This window comes from Trematomus bernacchii, unplaced genomic scaffold, assembly GCF_902827165.1.
Source record: "Trematomus bernacchii unplaced genomic scaffold, fTreBer1.1, whole genome shotgun sequence".
Taxonomy (NCBI): Eukaryota; Metazoa; Chordata; class Actinopteri; order Perciformes; family Nototheniidae; genus Trematomus; species Trematomus bernacchii.
Genome location: NW_022987899.1, coordinates 1,024,378 through 1,046,172, shown reverse-complemented (window position 1 = coordinate 1,046,172; position 21,795 = coordinate 1,024,378). Strand labels below are relative to the sequence as shown.

The window sequence follows — 21,795 nt, the reverse complement described above, 5'->3', positions numbered from 1 at the left end:
TCATTGTTAGCTAATGAATGTTCCATGCTGAACAACGGCAACATGACAACGTTTTCATTGGTCCCTCTTCTTTAGAGAAGACCAGGAAATGATGGATACACGGATCGTGTTCAAATCAATAGGCACGCAATGACTCTAAATAATAATGATCACGCCACCAAACACACATTCAAACTAAAGGAACCAGCCTGTTTGGGAAATGTAAGAAGTAGAAAGTACAGGTATTTGTATTCAACATGTAACAAGTAGAAAGTACAGGTATTTGGGTTCAAAATGTAAGAAGTAGAAAGTACAGGTATTTGTGTTCAACATGTAAGAAGTAGAAAGTACAGGTATTTGTGTTCAACATGTAAGAAGTAGAAAGTACAGGTATTTTGGTTCAACATGTAAGAAGTAGAAAGTACAGGTATTTGTGTTCAAAATGTAAGAAGTAGAAAGTACAGGTATTTGTGTTCAAAATGTAAGAAGTAGAAAGTACAGGTATTTGTGTTCAAAATGTAAGAAGTAAACGTAAAAAGAAGTCAGAAAAATAAGTAGTGGAGTAAAGTACTGATACCAGAAAAATGTACTTAAGTACAGCAACAAAGTATTTGCACTCCACTACTTCCCACCTCTGCTGATGTCCTGCATTTTTTTGACAGTCGCCCATCTAAGACTTGGCTTTTATTCAATGCTGTTTAGAAAACAAGAGAAGGCAATCTCCGTTAGCTGTGTCAGATGTCAATCAATCAACTACTAAATGTTTTACCTATGGGTGTAGCCGGTGGAGCGCGATTCCCAGAGAGTTTTTGTGACATTTGAGGTTTTTTTCAATCACTCATGGAGGTGAATATGATTTGTTGTGTAACATTGCTATGTAACACTCAATACACAATACAATTATGTATGTAAAAGTTTTTTTTTCAAAGAGGAGTAGGAAGAAATGAAAATAAAGTGAACACAATTTCAATTTAACATAGCCGGCATTATTAAACAAACCCCTCACCCACCCCAGTGAACAAATAAATCCATATTAAACCTATATTTGAGTTCTTTATTTGCATAGTTTGTGTAATGACCTATAAATAAGCATTGCTATTCATATTTATAAGCCAGTTTCAGTCGACATTTTTATTTTTAAGGGTTAGATGCACATAATGATATCTAAACTATCTCTTATCATGTCCTGCATTGTCACACACACACACGCACACACACACACACTCACACTCACACACTCACACTCACACACACACACACACACACACACACACACACACACACACACACACACACACACACTCTCTCTCTTTGTCCGACATGTGGCTTGTTGGCACATGGTTTATGTTTGATTACCTCCTGTTAGAAGAATAGATATAATAAAAATACTAATTTAAGCCTAGAAAACTGTGAGCCTCATCCAAATGTGGAAAAAAAGACAGCTCAGCAGAATCTCTGAAACTCACTAATTAGCCAGTTATATAATTTAACTGTTTCCCCTGTTTACAGTATGTTAAAGGTCACCTACCATGCTATTTTTAGGCAATAGCATAGGTCTCAGATATATACAAATATATAAAAAACATGTCTATGAAGTGTTTTGCTCAAAATACCAAACAGATCACCCATTCTAGCCATGCCTCATATCCCTCTATTTCACTTCCTGTTTCAAAAGTGCTGATTTGGGGTATAAAGCTTAATTTTTTTTTAAATTGATAAATAATTAAAAAGGAGGGGGCTGAGCTCATGCGGGACCCGGCAGCTACTGTCTAAACTAAATACTGCCGTGATGAAACGCCATATCATGGATTATCAAGGATTGTTTCTGAAACAGTATGGAGCTCAAAGGCTTTCTCTCTTGCCGGTTATACCACAAGGTGAGTTCCTTTTTATTTCCTGCTTCTTCACACACATGCTCTCCAGTACAGGTTAGCTCTGAGTGTTAGCCATGCTAATGTAAACATGCACCGACCACATTACGTCCAAAACAGTCGGGCATTGTTTCTGATAGCAACGTTTCTGATAGTGCCGTGGGTCCACATTTCAGATATTACGTCATATCGGACGCAAATCTGGATCAGCTCCGTTGTAACCCCGTTTTTAGAGATTTGGGTACGGAGGAAAAGAGAGAGGGTTTTATTTTCTGACGCTGCGTGAGTTCCCTGACACACATCTAACAATTTGTATTTTCTAGGCTAACGTATTTTATGTATATTCCCCTCTTGCATGCTAGCTAGCTTAATCTTTGGATATGATTAAAGTCAGAGGCTACTATGTGTCACATTGACCACCAACAGACTCTTTTTTGTTTCACCTTCTTTATTTTGTACTTCTTCATGTGGTGATGGTTCAAATAATTACAATCCTGAGAGGCATTTTAAGAGAGAGATGCCTGATTGTCACTGTGGTAATCCTTTAATTGCTTTAAAGGATTCAAAGGCGTTATTATCCCTTAGACAATAGTTACAGTTCTTGGAAATGAAAAGCCCCATTCTCCTCCTCCAACAACAACACCCTGAAGACATAACAAGACAATGCAATAATGACATTACGTCAAGTTAGCTACTACGTTTTTACGAGCTCGTCTGGCTCACATTGTGATCACAATCCCATCATGCTCTGTTCCGATGTGCTGATCTCTGCAAAAAAGAGACCCCTGACTTGAGAGTGAAACAGTCTGATTATCAGGCTAAGTGAGCGGCATACAGATCAGAGGAGGTGAAGCTGGAGGACCAAACAGAGAGAGATGCAGGTCAGAGATGTAATGAGCAGCAGCAGGTATCTATCGAATCATAGGAAGAGGGGGAAGGGAGGTGTGCAGAGAAAAGGCAGAGATTAGCAGCGAGGGAACAGGTATTGATGGAGGCTAAAGGAGAAGATTAGCAGGTCAGCCACAACATTGGACTTGTTTACACGGACTGCAGAGACAGCGCCGGGAGCTTCTCACTGATCATCCTCTGAAATTCAACATACTGAAAACACACTTTTAAAGAAGGCCTTGTTATGCTTTTGGGGGTTTTAGGTGCTGGATATTGTAATTTTGGAGAACCAAGGTAGCTGATTCCATCCTATACCAGGCTTTGTGCTAAGCTAAGCTAAGCTAGCCGTCTCCTGGTTTCAAGCGTTCAAAAAAAATGAAACCAATGTGAAAGTGTAAGAAGCTCTGATATGCTTTACCTTTCCTGTAGTGTGTTATAAAGGTTTTTGTGCATGTAAATGGTCTGCAAAGGTTAAAAAATAATGAGCTTTTTGAACATTAAAGCATGGAAACATGTCACAGTAGAGAATAATATACAAATATAAACCTGAAAATGAGCATGATATTGTAACGTTCGACATAGGGAGTCGGAAACAGGCTTCAAGTTCTTAGTGTTTAATAGCTCCTTTGTTCGCACACGGTCACAGGTTACATGTTACAGGTTGCAGGTTCATCAACACTCTCAGCTCTACTCCCTCACTCCCAGACACAAAACAGGGTCAACGTCACGACACCCCAGCCCCTCCCCCCTCTGCTCCCCCAACCACAGGTCCCGCACACCGACCAGCATTACTGTGCAGCTCCGTGAGTGGCAGAGAGACGGGGGACGCTTGAGTGACACACCCAGCACCCTATGCAGGGTCGCTACACTACCCCCCTACTACAAAGTTCCTCGCCCACGAGGGACACATAAAAAACTAGAACAAAAACCTGCAACTAAACACTAACCCACAGCAGCGAGAACGGTAACCACATTTTTCTTTAGTTGAACTAGGAAGGTCTGGGTGGACTACCATCCCTTCCAGTGAGACCAGGGCGCATTCTTGCCCTCTACAGGAACCGAGGGGTCTCACTATAAACTTTAACTACCACACAAAGTCTCTCTGAACCGACTCGGGGGTCGTGTCTGCCTTCTCGGCAGGGGGGCTGGGGTCAGGGGGACAGGGGGTGCCGGTTTCTGGTCCAGGCGGGGGAAAGGGGAAGAAAGTGGGGGGGAAACTCAGTCACTGACGGGGGGCTGCTGCTCTGCTCGCCGGGGGACCTGGGTTGGGGGTGTCGAGGAGGAGGCTGTGGACCCGGAGTCCCTTGGGCATGTGGAGAAGTGACTCCTCTATACGGGGCCAACCTGTCTCTGTGGAGCACCACTTTTCTCTCCCTTGGGAGGCAGCCGCACCCTGTAGACAACAGGAAACTGTTGCATCGGAGCATGGGAACGACCAGGGGGACCCTTACGAGCCATACAAGGGACACAGCGGCGACAGAAGTCTTCGACCCTCCCTCCGGCACTGCCCCCAGTAAGCAGCCCTGGCGAAGGCGGCGGAGAGTCTTAGTGACGCCAAAGTGCCCAGAACCTGCCATTCCATGCATGGCCTTGAGTATAGCCTCTTGCAGACCCTTCGGGACCACCACCTGCCATCTCTTCTCCCCCGTTGCTGGCTCCTTCCTTCCACGCACGCTGTAGTACGCCCTGACACAGACGCAGAGCCTCAAACTGAGACCACACAGCCCCTTGGTTGCTTTGGAGAACACTGCCACTTCCTCCCTCGGTGGCCGCTGCTGCGCCTCGACCCACTTGCAGTACAGGCTTGTAGGTCTGCGTCCAGCTCTTGCTGTTGCTTCCACTCTGCCACGTCCACTGTCTGGAGCTCCCAGCAACTGACCTCTTCAACTTGTCGAGCTGCCAGCACAGACGGTGACCCTCCTCCAGCAGCTCCTTTTCACGGGTCTCTCTCCTCTCACAGTAGTGGCATCCGCCGGCGGCACAAGGGCGGCGGTTTCCAGGTTCAGTTTTCAGGGTACTCACGGGTGTGTAGAGGGTCTCCCAGCAGGTTCAGCAGGGGTGTGGATACGGGCCATAGTTGTCACTGGCCCCCCGTGGAAACTCACTGTGCCTGCTTGAAGATCCAGGTGGCAACAGACGCCTTCAAAAAGTCTAAGCCCAGAATACACGGATCCTGTACATCTGCTATCCACACCGGATGCTGCACTTCAACTCCCCCCACCGACACAGTCAGCATGCCTTTTCCTTTCATAGGTGCCAGCTCTCCCGTGACTGTGCGTAGACGCACCGCTGTCGGTTCTAATTGAGTCCCACTGGGGCAACACATTGATCTCACCAGGGTCACTGTCGAGCCTGTGTCCCACCAGCGCAGTGCAGGGCACCCCTTCCACAGTGACAGGGACATAACAGGAATATCCACCACCAGCACGGCCCACCGCGACGACAGGCTCAAGCCTGTGCTGTCATCTTCTTCAGGAAGGAGTAGAGCCTGGCTCCCCCGGCTGTGCTGTCGGGCTCCTTCCTCCGGCTGTCTGTGTTGGTGGGGAAAATAAGGCTGTGGTTTGGTTGGGGGGTTTTTTGGGCCTGGATCCGCATCTTCCCCTTTATGCGGGCCCCCCGTCGTTTCCCTGGACCGGCGTGCCTTGGGGCAGTCTCTGGCCAAATGTCCTGGCTGACCACACTCCCAGCAGACCCTGATACTTGGCCTGTGTGTTGGCTGCAGAGACACAGCCCTTATCAGTTCAGTCATTTCAGCAACCCATGCAGGCTTCTCCTCCTCTCTGCAGCTCCTCACAGCCGGTAGTAACGGCCCTCCGCTGCTCCTAGCAGCTACACTCCCACACATTCTCTCTCTCCACAGCCATCTCCAAAGCCGCCTGCAAGGACTGTGGATGCTGCAGCTGTACCTCGACCCTCAAGTCCGCAGGGAGGAGGGCCCTGATGAATTGATCCCGTGCCAGCTCACTCTGCACTCCGGGTGGCATGTGTGCATACGCCCGCCGTGCCAGGCTTTCCACGTCGTTAGCCAACGCCCGCAGCGTCTCTCCAGACTTCCTACAAGCGGTTATTTACTTCAATTCCGGAGCAGCTCTGGGCGGGAAAACCTGTCCAAACCGCCTCTTCAAAGCCCCCGCTAATGCTCATAGCTGTGTCCGGGTCCTCAGGGCTAAGTAGTAGCAGGCAATGAAAGAGCCTCGTCTGAGAGGCACAAAGCTAACTGTAGCGCTTTATAGTCTCTATTGACCACCCCCCGGCATGTGCTAGCAGTTCAAATTGGGCTTGGAAAGCCTCCCAGTCTGACCCTACCCGAGTATTTGGGTGTTTTCACGGACGCGGTGACTGCTACTGGTTGCTGGGCACCGCCATTTTGGAGGGGAATGTCAGTGGCGCGAAACGCCGCTGAGGAAGGCGTCATCCCCCGCGTCTCTAGCCATCCTCACCGCCGACTTCCTCAGGCGCTCTAATCGCCTCCCATGCACTCTTGAACTCCCTACACATCTCCTTCGACCACCCGCATGCTCCATCCTCCTCTCCGTCACTATTTTCTTGCTTCACTCCCCATCCTGCCGAACTCATCCATCTCCGCTAGCTCACCGGCTAACTCCGTGACGCAGTTACGAGCTCCCGTCAGGATAGACGTCCTTCGTTCGAAAAAGTCACTTCTGACACCATTGTAACGTTCGACATAGGGGAGTCGGAAACAGGCTTCAAGTTCTTAGTGTTTAATAGCTCCTTTGTTCGCACACGGTCCACAGGTTTACATGTTACAGGGTTGCAGGTTCATCAACACTCTCAGCTCTACTCCCTCACTCCCAGACAACAAACAGGGGTCAACGTCACGACACCCCCAGCCCTCCCCCTCTGCCTCCCCCAACCACAGGCCGCACACCGACCAGCATACTGTGCAGCTCCGTGATTGGCAGAGAGACGGGGGACGCTTGAGTGACACAACCCGAGCACCCTATGCAGGGTCGCTAAAATTGTTCTCTTTAAAGTGGACCTATCTGCTATATTATAATAATATAGTGGTAGGGACCATACCTATATAAGGCATATTTATACTTTTTTTTTTCAAAATACCAACAGATCATGCATTTTAGCCATGCCTCATTTTTGCTCAAGTTGACAATTTCTAGCTCTGGCAGATTCCTTGTGAGAACAGCACCACCTACAGGCCTGGCATATGTACTACAGCATCTACAGCGCTTTCGAACGGCAATGGCCGTGGCTGTCTCCTCCTGTTGGTGGAGTTGGCCCAATAGCCGTAGCGCCACCGTCCTGACTCAGGACAGTGTTTCAAATCTGGATCAGTTTTGAATCAGATCCGTTGCAGCCCTTTTTTAGAGATTTGGGGTATGGAGGAAAATAGAGAGGGTTGTGTTTTCTGACACTTGGTGAGTTCCCTGGAACACCGGGGACACTTATTCATGTATAAAAGACGTACAAAAGTGCATTTGCAATGATAGGTCCCCCTTTAGCTATCTTGAGAAATTAGTTTTGAAATTGGCGTTCCTGTAAGGCTTTTGAACAACAGTAGAGTTCCTCTTCTCTAAAATCTATCCAATACATTCTGGGTTTGTTCACGGCATTATCTTCCAGAAACTTCAACACACCAAAACAAAAAGTGTTGTTTAGGATTTTTTAACAAAAAGTAAACAAGCTCTTTGAAGCACCTCATCTAACCGGGTGCAACACATCTGCAGTAACACTTGACTTCAGCTCCGATACTCGGCACACTTTCTGCCTCGCTCTCACTCGTCATCTCACTTTGTCTGCCCCTCGCCTGTTGCCGTGGTAACCAGCAGAGGGGGAGATTGAAGGGAGAGAGAGGGGAGGCAAGATGAAGAGGGGATGGAAACGAGGTAGGGTAGGGGGGGTGGGGGGTGATTGTGCCCAATCTCCAACACATCTCAGATGAAAAAACATCAATGATTAAAACTGCCTCACAACAAGTGTGTACTTTTTTCATACATTTGCCTCAATCAGCCCCAAAACTCACCTTCATCTCTGCCCACGGATCCACACACAACTCCCACATTACCTCTATTTTAAACACCTAGATCCTAAATGTAAACAGCGTTGAAGTTTTCATTAAAAAAGGCGACGTTAAACAAGCTCTTGGATAATATGAAGGAAGCCGCAGTGAGAGAGGCATTTCAATTTCCCTCGAAGTTTAATAATGCAGACCGCTGGAGCAGCACCACCATTGTGTTGTGTGGTGTGGTGTGTGTGTGGGTGTGTGTGTGTGTGTGTGTGTGTGTGTGTGTGTGTGTGTGTGTGTGTGTGTGTGTGGTGTGTGTGTGTGTGTGTGTGTGTGTGTGTGTGTGTGTGTGTGTGGTGTGTGTTGTGTGTGTGTGTGTGTGTGTGTGTGTGTGTGTGTGTGTGTGTGCTTGCGGAGAAGGCAGACTGGCAGAAGCACACTATGATTATATTTCACATCACTGTACACATTTAATTTTAAACAATTAACTTCACGCTTGCAACGAGAGCTTTGGATACGACAAACACCCACTCAGTGTCAGATAGTGAGAGGAAGACAAAGAAAGAAAGAAAGACGGCAGGTTGGGAGGGACAATTGCTGGAGGAGAAGAGGCGCTATGGACTTGTGTTGGCATAATGTTTTTGCATAATTACCACCGCCTGTGTGATAACATATTAGTCAAAGGCAGCAACAAACACAGTCTGCTGGGAGCGAAATGTGATATTACGTGATAATATATGTCCGCCATGTTTGAAGCATATTTATACAACAAAGGGCTGAGCTGATGGTTGGTTCATTTCTCAGAATCGATGAAAATGTTAAAAATAAATTCAAATTGGGTGTTTCTTCTTACAATTACCAAATACTAAAAACACAAAAGACAATCAGATTTGAAAAAGCTGCAGCCAGCTTTATTTAAAACTCCACATTTCTATCAATGATTTTTCTGTGGATTGGTCAATAAATTATTCAACTAATCAATGTGTGAGTCTGCAGAGACAATTGGTCCTGCAAAGGCTAAAATCCCTGTGTTCCCTCCAGAAGGAGTTTCTCTCCCAGTCCCAACCCCCCGTGCCTGAAACACCTCCATTGGACTCCTTTCTTTACTTCCTGAACATAGTGACATCAGTATGTAATACTCGTTCTCCTATTGACCAGCACTCAAACACATTGTACGTGATAGGCTATCAATGTGTGAGTCTGCAGAGACAATTAGAGCCTGCATTAAATGTACTTTGATGTGGTGATTAACTTTTTAGTGGGAAGCCACAAAGAGGCCCTATTGTGCTTTTTGGGGTTTTCCCTTTCCTTGTTATATAGGTTTTAGTTCATGTACAGTAAATGGTCTGCAACGTATAACATCCGTGTGTTATATTATTGGCTAACTCTCCAACACATTGTACGTCATAGGCTAAGGGGCGGGACATCTCTAAGCGGTCGACCAATCACAACAGAGCCGGCCAGCTAACCAATCAGAGCAGACTGGGCTCTGGTTTTCAGACAGAGGGTGAAAAGAGGTGCTGCAGCACAGGCAGTATGAGAAAAATAAAGAGCTTTTTGAACATTAAAGCATGGAGACATGTCGCAGTAGAGGACACAATACTGATATGAACCTGAACATCAGCAGGAGAGGACTCTTTAAAGTAGAGACACTACATACTGATATACACCTGAACATCAGCAGGAGAGGGACTCTTTAAAGTAGAGACACTACATACTGATATACACCTGAACATCACCAGGAGAGGACTCTTTAAAGTAGAGACACTACATACTGATATACACCTGAACATCAGCAGGAGAGGACTCTTTAAAGTAGAGACACTACATACTGATACACACCTGAACATCAGCAGGAGAGGACTCTTTAAAGTAGAGACACTACATACTGATATACACCTGAACATCAGCAGGAGAGGACTCTTTAAAGTAGAGACACTACATACTGATATACACCTGAACATCAGCAGGAGAGGACTCTTTAAAGTAGAGACACTACATACTGATATACACCTGAACATCAGCAGGAGAGGACTCTTTAAAGTAGAGACACTACACACTGATATACACCTGAACATCAGCAGGAGAGGACTCTTTAAAATAGAGACACTACATACTGATATACACCTGAACATCAGCAGGAGAGGACTCTTTAAAGTAGAGACACTACATACTGATATACACCTGAACATCAGCAGGAGAGGACTCTTTAAGTAGAGACACTACATACTGATATACACCTAACATCAGCAGGAGAGGACTCTTAAAGTAGAGACACTACATACTGATATACACCTGAATCACAGGAGAGGACTCTTTAAAGTAGAGACACTACATACTGATATACACCTGAACATCACAGGAGAGGACTCTTTAAAGTAGACACTACATACTGATATACCCTGAACATCACAGGAGAGGACTCTTTAAAGTAAGACACACTACATACTGAATACACCTGAACATCAGCAGGAGAGGACTCTTTAAAGTAGAGACACTACATACTGATACACCTGAACATCAGCAGGAGAGGACTCTTTAAAGTAGAGACACTACATACTGATATACACCTGAACATCAGCAGAGAGGACTCTTTAAAGTAGAGACACTACATACTGATATACACCTGAACATCAGCAGGAGAGGACTCTTTAAAGTAGAGACACTACATACTGATATACACCTGAACATCAGCAGGAGAGGACTCTTAAGTAGAGACACTACATACTGATATCACCTGAACATCAGCAGGAGAGGACTCTTTAAGTAGAGACACTACATACTGATATACACCCTGAACATCAGCAGGAGAGACTCTTTAAGTCACTTGAAATCACATCAGCATTTTGAATCAATTTGAATCAATGACTTTCTATTGATTGGGTGAATACATTATTTAACAAATCAATATGTGAGTGTGGAGACAATTAGAGCGTGCATGATTAGATGACCTTTGATGTGGTTTTTTTCACATTTAACTGTGAAGCCACAGGCAATTGAAATGCCTCTTGTGAGTATTTTTGCAGAGAATATAGGCTCTTGAGAAAACTAGGCATGATGCTCTAGAGAGGAGAGAAAAAGCAGGTGGGGGGTTTTGCTGTGTGGCGTTTGATAATCTAAAGCTATTCGATGGCATTAACAAAAAAAAACCTAATGCAAGAATCCTCCACTTGGCCCAGCCGCAGATTACAGCAGGGGTTTGCGTGTGGAAGCTATTATATAATTCATTCTCTGTGATGAGAATTTTCCTCCATGGCTGGTGCTCCTTTCGCGCTCCCTGTCCTCGGCACTGGCAGGTTTCTCGTTTAATTTAGGCCGAGATGTTCCGAGCCACTTTTTTTTTGGTGACTTCATAATCTTTTTATACCCTGTTCTGGAACTAATTCATCTTAACAGTAATTTGACTGTCTTATTTCAGTTCGTTTTAAAACAGTCTTCCCTCACTGTGTGCACTGTGTTTTGTTGCATGGGTGTGCGAGCGTGCATACTGTACATGTTTTGCGTTTCACCCATTCAGTGCGATACATCTCTCTCTGGCATTGTGAATTCTCGGCTACACTAAGCTCCTTAATGGAGTCACCACAAGGGCAAAAAGCATTTTAATTTGTTTGCACTTATTTCCCTCCCTCTATCTCCCTGCTCCCCTCCAGCTGATCAGAGGTGTGCACATTGGCATTAAGTATTTTATTTATTATTTATGTAGTTCCGTCTAATCCAAAAATGTATATATTATCCACATGTAGCAATCAGCTTGACAAAAATACGTCTCAGGTAAGTTTGGTTGACTCTTTACTTAAAGGTCCCATGTCATGCTTTTCTGGTTATTACCCGTCCCCTTGTGTGTTATGTAGGTTTTTCTGCATGTAAACGGTCTGCAGAGTCACAAACCCTCAAAGTACACCCTGTAGCGAGTAAAACTCTAACACAGAAAAGACCTGTCTGTGCTGCCCCAGAACGCATCGTTGGAGATTTCTCATTTTCCATTGTTTGCTTCCTGGGTTCTGTGACGTGTGAACACCCAAATCAACAACAAATGACCGGATTGGCCCAAATGGACCAATCCTCGGAGCACCTCACACACCAGGATCCCTTGGCTAACTAACAGGGAGTCCCCATTGACTTGCATAGAGCTCCCTGAACGCTGGTAATAGACGAGTTGGGATGGTGGAGAAATGCTCTCCGCAGACCCATTCTCACAGCGTTATAAACCTTTTTCTTACTCAATATCAAGCCACACTTATTGTTTTTTACTTCGGCTGTGAGTGTTTGTGTGTGCTCAGGATGAGTTTCGCTTGTTTTCGCTGTATCGCCGACCCGGAAACCTGTCCGCTCCTCGCAGCAACGAGCCTCGCAACGTCCCGACCAATCAGAGCACACTGGGCTCACAGGGGCGGGGCAGGAGCTCCAACAAGCCGTTTAGGACAGAGAGTGAATACACATACTATACAGAGATGCTGTATGAGAAACCAATGTGAGTTTGGAAAATTACACAATCTAAATCTATTCTGGTATACCTCAACAATGGAATTATGATCAGTAGAAATGGCCGTGACATGGGACCTTTAAACAAAAGGTATCAGTACAAACAAATATTGTCAAAGGTCAAAAACGATATTGCTCCGTGTTTGTTTTCTCCTTCTAACTTCTCATTACCAACGTCAACGGCTGGTTTTAAATAAAATATATAATAATACTAATAACAAAGGATTACAATGTTCAAATATATATATATATACACACATAATATATCAAATTATACATTTTAACATATGGCTCCTACAATTTATTTTGGAGGCCATCACTGATAACCTGCCTGTGAAATAGACTCTGTAAAGGATTACCTCCTAACCTTCGACTCCACATCTGTGCCAGGCAAGACTGACAGAGCCACTGTGTGAGTGGTAGATTACAGACAAATGCCATCTCATGACTATCTGCCTATATTGTGTTCTTCGTCCTGGTTCCATTGCACGGTCACAATAATGTCGGCATAAACAGATCTTCTAATTGATTTATTGAATATATACTGCGCACAAAGTGAATCAAATGTGTTGAAACAGCCCGAGGTAAATTCAAGTGACAGCTACTCTCTCCTGTTGATTTGATCTAATAAATCCATGCTTATCTTGAGGGAGGGTTGCAGGTGAAATGGAGGATAGAGGTTATAGTGGGATTGGAAATGAAAAGCCTGTCCACTGAGTAGATAGTGTATGAGGAATGTCTCTATAAAAGTCCATCGATCTTGGAGGAAACGTGACACTTAAACTGATGTTTGAAGTTTGTCAGATTGCTAAATCATATTTACTATCAAACTCTACTTTATGTAACACAGTCGTGATCCAGCCACAATAAATATAGAGTTTAATACTACAAAATAATGCAAATTCTACCTTATTACTGTTAAAGGTGGGGTAGGTCATTTTGGAGAAACCAGCTCGAGTGCGCGAGAATTTGAAAATACACAACCGGAACAAATCTGCCACTTCCTTACAGAGCCCCTCCTCCAACACACACGGACGCGCACATGACCAATGAGGGCACGAGATAAGTTTGTGGCACTGACTACTTTTAAATACAAAAAATTGTTATCTTTCACTTATTTAAAAAAACACAATACTCAAACTCAATTTCATCGAGGGCCACATCAGCATTATGGTTGCATTCAAAGGGCCGGTTGCAACTTTAAGACTATATATATATACACATATATAAATATATAATATATATTAAATAATGTATTATATTATTGGCTCTGCATTGGATTATTATCAGTCCTGGTAATAACTTCATAAATAACTACGTCTGAAAGCAGAAGTCTAGGGCAAATAATTGAAAGCAAATATTCAACAATTACATCAACACTTTTGAAATCCATAACATTAATCTGTTTGCAACTTATATATACAATATTCCAATACTTGTATATAGACTATTCTGCACTATTTCTATTATATTATATTTTATTTTATTTACTTGCACAAATATCTGTTTTATTGTGTTGCACTGTTGGAGGAGCCTGTGACCTAAGAATTTCATTGTCATAACTACACTGTAGCTATGTACATATGACAATAAAATTGTATTGTATATTATATTCTTTGCAAGCTCTTGCAGGCCACATAAAATGAAGTCGCGGGCCGGATTTGGCCCCCGGGCCTTGAGTTTGACACCCCTGCTCTAAGCTATTACATGCATATGTAAATTGATAATCCACTAATATAACTGTTAACGAGCAGCTGTGCATATTCAAGTTAAAGGAGGCCCTACCCCTGCTCATTCTCAGGTTCATATCAGTATGTAGTGTCTCTACTGGGACATGTCTCCATGCTTTAATGCTGCAGCACCTCTTTTCACCCTCTGTCTGAACCAGAGCCCAGTCTACTCTGATTGGTTAGCTGGCTGGCTCTGTTTGTGATTGGACAACGACTTAGAGATGTCCCGTCCTTAGCCTATCACAGTACAATGTGTTGGAGCGCTAGCCAATAGAAGCGTGAGTGTACTTAGTGATTTGACTATGTTCCCGAAGTAAACAAAGGAGTCGAGGTATTAGCCTTTGCAGAACATTACACAAAAACCTATTTCACATTCTGCAGGAAAGTTCAATCCCAAAAGGCATAATAGGGCCGCTTCAATCAACAGATTAACCGCTTTATCCAGGTCACTCTGCAGCCTTGTTCCCAGACTTTAGTCACAGATTACACAGCACAGGCTCGCCCACTGAGGCGGAAGGCAAACAGCTTGCTGTCTAAAGTGCTCTGCATGGTCTCAGATATGAAAAATAAATGAGGGATGAGTAAAGTAAGAAAAGAACAAAAAGAGGGACAGAGGGGAAAACCTGTAGTCCATCCACACACACACAACACCACACACACACACACACACACACCACACACAACACACACACACACACACACACACACCACACACCACACCACACACACCACCCACACACACACACACACAACACACACACACACACAACACACACACACACACACACACCACACACACACACACACACCACACACACACACACACACACACACACTTAAAGAGTGAATTGAAGGTAACCCAGTTCCTACATCAGTAATCTCACAACACCACACACAGTAATAGCAGCTAATCTGCAAACCAGGTTCATCACGCTGTGTCACCTGTTGCTAGGGCAGTGAGGCAGAAAGACGTAAGTTTAGTCAGCAATGGAGATAATTGTGTGTGTGTGTGGGTGTATGTGTGTGTGTGTGTGTGTGTGTGTGTGTGTGTGTGTGTGTGACCTAGCATTACTATCCTTGTGGGGACCTAAATCTGTTTACACAGTCACGTGTGGGGACTCGCCTCCCTCATGGGGACATAAGGGAGGTCCCCATGAGGGGAATCATTAATTTTAGGGTGAAGACTTCGTTAGGGTAAGGGTTACGGCCCGTCCACACGGCAGCGTGCGTTGCTTCAACGGAGGCGCTTCCCATTCACTTTGAATGGGGTGACGTCACGCTTTGCCGAACTGCATTGTGGTTCCGTTGCGTCGCTGTGCCTCCGTTTACAAGCTCTAGCCAATCAAACCACGTGCTTGTGTGTCAAGGGCGGGAGATTAATGTGATTGGTTGTTGGTCGCACGCCAGACACGCCCACCGGCAAGCTTCAACGCACGCTGCCGTGTGGACGTTAGTGTTAGGGTTAGGGTTAGGGTTAGGGTAGGGTTAGACATGTGTTGGTTATGGTTAAGGTTAGGATAAGTCTCCAGGAAGTGTGTGTAAGTCAATGTAATGTCCCCTGAAGTGATGTATACACGCACACACACACACACACACACACACACACACACACACACACACACACACACACACACACACACACACACACACACACACACACACACACACACACACACACACACACACACACACACACACACAACACACACACACACCACACACACACAAAACAAACTGTGTGTTGATAACTAGCTGTGAGTTATGAGCGCTGACGTCCCGTCGAGGCTCCGCTCTCAACCGTTCTTCTTCTGCAATGTTTACCCTGGCTGAGAGATGAGATTTGGAGCACTCTTCTTCTCTGGTTCTTATCAGATGGTGACCCCCTCCTGCATTTTAAGTTCTCCCTTTCGTCTCTTTTCTCCAGCTCTGCACACTCTTTTTTTTCAAGTGAAGCAGTTCAGAGTCCTTCATGAAGCCCCCTGCTGCGATTTCAATTTCAGATCCTTCCTCTCAGCCATCATTCTGGCTCGAGCCTTCTTTCTATTTTCTACTTTAGCTTTTTCCTCTGTCGCTTCAAATGAAGGTGTCATTGGGTTTGCTTTTTAAAACCATGGGATATTATTACATTGCAATATGTCTATTTTTAATCTTTTGAAAGCTGATTATTCAAAAAAATTCTCCCTTCATTTACATCCTTTCCCTTATCGTTCCTTCCTTTGTCACTGTATCCTTCCACCGAGCACGTACAATTCCTAGGAAGGACATCTGAGGACATCTCATCCATCCTGACACAGTAAATCATTGTGCCTCTCTGACGATTAACCCCATGTATCTCTTCCTCTCTCCAGGATCCTGCTCACTGTAGTGGTGATCTTCCGTATCCTGATCGTGGCCATCGTTGGAGAGACCGTGTACGAGGACGAGCAGGCCATGTTCGTCTGCAACACCCTGCAACCCGGCTGCAACCAGGCCTGCTACGACAAGGCCTTCCCCATCTCACACATCCGATACTGGGTCTTCCAGATCATCCTGGTGTGCACGCCCAGCCTCTGCTTCATCACCTACTCCGTCCACCAGTCGGCCAAGCAGAAAGAACGGCGCTACTCCTTCCTCTACCCCATCATGGAGAGGGACTACGGGGGAAGGGACGGCACTCGTAAGCTCCGCAACATCAACGGTATCCTCGTTCAACATGGCGGCGATGGAGGAGGAGGAAAGGAGGAACCAGACTGCCTGGAAGTGAAGGAGATCCCCAACGCGCCACGAGGCCTCACCCACTCGAAGAGCTCCAAGGTGCGCCGGCAAGAAGGCATCTCCCGCTTCTACATCATCCAGGTGGTGTTCAGAAACGCGCTGGAGATCGGCTTCTTGGTGGGTCAGTACTTCCTCTACGGCTTCAGTGTGCACGGGCTTTTCGAGTGTGACCGCTACCCGTGTCTGAAGGAGGTGGAGTGCTACGTGTCGCGCCCCACGGAGAAAACGGTGTTCCTGGTGTTCATGTTCGCGGTGAGCGGCATCTGCGTGGTGCTCAACCTGGCCGAGCTCAACCACCTGGGCTGGCGTAAGATTAAAGCCGCCATTCGAGGCGTTCAGGCCCGCCGGAAGTCCATCTGTGAGATCAGGAAGAAGGACATGGCGCACCTGTCCCAGCCGCCAAACCTCGGACGCACCCAGTCCAGCGAATCAGCTTACGTCTGATGATGAAGAGAAGACAAAAGGTTTGAGGAGGAGAAGGAGGAGAGGGGGGTGAATGTGCAAAGGAGGGAATTCATTATGATTTTAATTTGATGAAGACGGCACTGAGATGACCCCTCCTGAAGGAAACAGAATGTAAAAATAACCAAACCTCCGTCTCAACGACTTTGAGGGTCGAGAAGGAGGAAGAAAAAACAAATGAACATGATGAACATATTTTGGTCTCATGGGGAAGATATTCCAACTGCCATTTTCTACTTTTTGTCTTTAAAATAAAAAACTAATTACCCTCTCCTCTGCCCCTTTTTTCTTTTAAAGTAGGGGAATTAAATCCTCAAGGGGCTGGAGAGAGGGAACGACTTGAGATGAGAAGACGAGGGTTAAGGAGAGGAGAAGAGATGAAAGGCTGTTTTGTATTCTTCGGGGACATTTGGAAGATGGCGGCGGTGTTTGATGCATCCCACGGTGCTTTTCTTCTGGACTGTGTCAGCCTCAATGCTCGGGTGCGGGGAGGATGAGCAGCGACATCATTAAAAGAGGAACGGAAGAACTGTCTAGAGAGCGATGTTTGTGAGATAGAGAGAAGGACCGTGGGTCACATCACTCTGGGAAAACATATATGATATCCCCAAAGGTCTTTTTGTTTTCCTAGACTGAAGCCAGGAGAGAAGGATCTGCGTCTGATCAGTGTCGCCTCTGTTGGAACATTGTCACGAGCTTAAGCCAAGAGAGAAAAAGACTGACGATGTTTATGTTTTGTCTCTTGGCAAAAGATGATTTTAACACAAACACATCAAGTATCATAAACAAACTCTTTTTTTTCTTTCTCCCCGATCCCTCGCCTCTCTGTGCTCCGCTGGTTGGCAGCTATACGGACCCCAGGGGCTTCTGGTGACAGTAACGACTCTTGCTGCTCTGCTTCTGCGTACACTTGGGAGGGGAACTAATGAACAAACGGACAAACGTTCGCGTCTCTCCTAAAGCACAAACCAAACTTCCAGCATTCCAGTGTGCTGAGAGACGGAGGAGAGACGGAGGAGAGAGGGAGGAGAGACGGAGGAGAGAGGGAGGAGAGACGGAGGAGAGAGGGAGGAGAGATGGAGGAGAGAGGGAGGAGAGACGGAGGAGAGAGAAGAGAGGGAAGAGAGGACATCACTTTATTACAGATTTTATAAAAAATATATCACCATGAATTCTTTTCTTCTTTGTTTTTTCAAAAAAAGCGATGGTGCCATCCTTGAGATATTTAATTATTGTTGATGAAGTTACATAGAGTATATCATGGTAATATTATTTATCCATTTAGAGTATATCCAAATAGATTTATTTATCTTTGCGTGCAGGGTTGGTTGGGACATGTTGCTGTTTTTCTTTCATGTGTAAATTGTCTGTCTTTTTTTCATTTTAGTTTAAGCATTTCTCACTGAAGGAACTGATTAATGGCATGAAGGCCGAGGAGTCTGTGCAGCTGATTTTCTATTATGTGCAACTTTATAACAATTGTTTCTTAATTGCATTCAAAGTGTAAAACAATGCATGTGCAGGCGTTCCCTAATCCCTACAGAGAGTCTTCTGCAAAATCAGCTGCACAGCTAACGCCTGCGAGCCATTTGAAAAAGGCATGTTTACATGACGTGATGTTTCTTGAATGATCAAGCTGTGTAGTAACTCTACTAGGGACAGTTGTGTTTTTTGAATCTCAGTGGTTTTTCTTTCATTTGCATTTCTTTCCTGACTGGATTTCAGCATGCATGCCTTGTAAGAGAAAAAGAACGTCAAGATGAAAAAAAGATGACAGAGAGTGTTGCACCTTGATTAACGCGGACCGGCTGGAGAGTGGCAGACTGAAGGAACTAATGTTGGAATTAACTCATACACTAATGCCTCATTTAAGATCACTTAGCGCAGGCCTGTGAAACCAGACATAAGGACGATTCATAGCACTACATGTGGTGTCTTTCTCGAGACCAATATTTTTCCAGGTGTTACACATTCTTAAAAATCAGCTAACTAAAAGAAAATCTTGAACCCGACACGTTGTAGCAGATCAGCAAAGTTGCTTCTGGTGTTAAGAATCTTCTTTACCACTGCCCATTGAATGGCCTTATGTAGCTTGACACTGTAGGAGCCTAACACTGCCACATTTGGGGGTTTAAAGGGGCCCCCCTATGCACTGATGCACAAACAGATACATCAGGAGACCAAACTGTAGTCAGTATTTCATTTCTTTCCTATTCAATTTCCACTAAATTGCACCATAACTTGAAATTGTAATGTAAAAACCTTTCTATTTTAATATATGTTGTATCCACTTTCCCTTAACTTGCCTTACCTGCTTGTGCTTTGTTTAGCGATTCCCTACATTTCCCACAATGCCTTTGGACAATTCCTCTGTCATTATGTTGGGGGTAAACAAAGGGGAAATTAGATACTTAGATGACTAAAATGCACGCTATTGCAAATGTTTACTTTAGTTTATTTTTGTTGTTTCTACAACTGAAATCCACGTATATAAATGGACAAAATAACATTTTTACTTTTTCAAATAATAATGACAAACCAAAGCAAATTCATACCAACCTAAAAAGATGTTTACAATCTTTACTTTCTACCACTTTTGTAGTTATTTTTAAGAATTTGTATCGTAGGACAGCATCGTAGCTACTCTGGAATTACCTTAACACGACAACAGCTAACACTGTTTCAAAAGCCTAAGCACATTTACACTGAGTGTCAGTAGTAATTGATGCAACACCAACAGCTGAAGCAGAAGAAATCCCCCCCCCCCTGACTCTCTGTTTCCCCTTTCACTCCCCCTGTCATAATCTCAGTGATTCTTACAGGTGATTATCCCCAGATTTAGGCTCCCATGAGGATCTCTGAGGAGCTCAAATGGATCGGTGCAGTCTACTGTAAGCACGACGAGGGGGGGGGGGGGGGCGGGAAACGCTGAGAGGCCACGCCAGAATGCCTAATAATAGAGTTTGAGTCAAGGCTTCCCTCAGTAACAGAGCTGGTGCTCCTAGCGAAGGCTTAAACGCTGACCTTGAGCTCACCAAGCTGATGTCCTGAACTAAACGTGGCTCCTGCAGGTTGGTCACTGCGCTCTACATGTTTAATCTGCACAGAGCGAGTAAGATAAGGCTTGTTGGGCAGGAGCTCCAACAAGCCGTTTAGGACAGAGAGTGAATACACATACTTTACAGAGATGCTGTATGAGAAACCAATGTGAGTTTGGAAAATTGCACAATATAAATGTATTCTAGTATACCTCAACAATGGAATTATGATCAGTAGAAATGGACATGACATGGGACCTTTAAGATGGACCTTTATTAGTACATGCCGGACATTCACTCAATCTAGTAAAACAAGCACCTCTGAATGTGAGGAGAGCAGTTTGAATTCACGAACAATAGTTAATGTTGTGCCACGATAGAGAGGGGCAGTGATGACGTATTTGAATCCAAAGTTAGCATAGCAAGGGCTCCCTCTGCAAAAAGGAATGGGATTTTTCTATTGGATTTTGAAATATTGCAAAAAAGAACAAGACGCTCAGGAGGTTTTTTACCAAAAGCAGAATTATCTTCTTCTCTCCAAAGAAAAAATTATCAATAAAGCAGTTTCACGTTTTTATAAAATGCAGGGCAAACTAGCTAAAGGCTAACATTCGCTCAGCTTGTTTCTTTGATAAATTAACATCCAGTCGTCCGATGACTCAAATCTTCCATCAGATTTTAAAAGTGGATTTTAAAAATGTGACTTAAAACTTGATAAAAAAGTATGTTTAAGACAGCTTCTGACAGACAATCACAGCACTACATTTCGCTCAACAAGGATACGACACCATTTAAGGCAGGGGTGTCAAACTCAAATACACAGTGGGCCAAATAAAAAAATGGGTATGGGTGCAAGGTCATCAATGTTTGGGGTCAGGCTCTGAGCTGAGGAGACCCTCAGGATTGAGTGAAGGTGTGCGTGCAATATACCGGCGGGCCAGATCTAATAGTAATTAAAAATGATCCTGCGGGCCGAAATTAAATCCACCAAGGGCCTGATTTGGCCCCCGGGCCTTGAGTTTGACACATGTGATTTAAGGCAACTCAATTAAACACACGCTTATCTTAATACAGGATTTCTCTAGGTTTGAAAATTGTTGCAAACATTTGGGATAATGTAGATACACAACTGAACAGAATATATAACACACAGTAGGTGTAAAAGCATGTGTATTTCAACTTCCTCCTCTTGGATTCTGTTGTTATGTCTGGTTTCATTCAGTTCAGAAACACTGACGAACACAACGTGAAGATGCAGAGGAACATAAATGTGTCCTGGTTTTCTTCTGTTTACATTCATACATTCACTAAATGCTCCGGCCGTCACACAGTCAGCGAGTTCACACACTTTCACACACTTTCACACACTCTCCAAGCCGTTCTTCTTCCAACAGTCCTCTTCTCTCCACGGTCTGCTTTTTCTATATTTGTCAATGTGAAATGAATTATGCAACTTTTATTTCTTTCATCATAATTTGCTTATCTCTCTTTTTGACTTGTGGATTCATTTTTGTTGTCTGTTGCTCTTTTTTGTGCAGTGACATATCAAAAAAAGATGTTTTTATTGCAATGTAAAGGAACAAACTCTTTAAAAAAAACAAACAAGGGTA

The 21,795-nt window shown here is 44.5% G+C and overlaps 1 protein-coding gene across 1 annotated transcript in view; it reads left to right on the top strand.

The window, feature by feature from the left end:
• LOC117469939 (gap junction delta-2 protein) overlaps positions 1–20,631 on the top strand; it is a 43,801-nt gene extending 23,170 nt beyond the window's left edge. The window contains exon 2 of the mRNA XM_034114429.1: positions 16,280–20,631. Coding sequence (XP_033970320.1) covers positions 16,280–17,129 — 850 coding nt within the window. The 3' untranslated portion in view covers positions 17,130–20,631. The remainder of the gene's footprint in view (positions 1–16,279) is intronic.
• Positions 20,632–21,795: the final 1,164 nt, after the last annotated feature.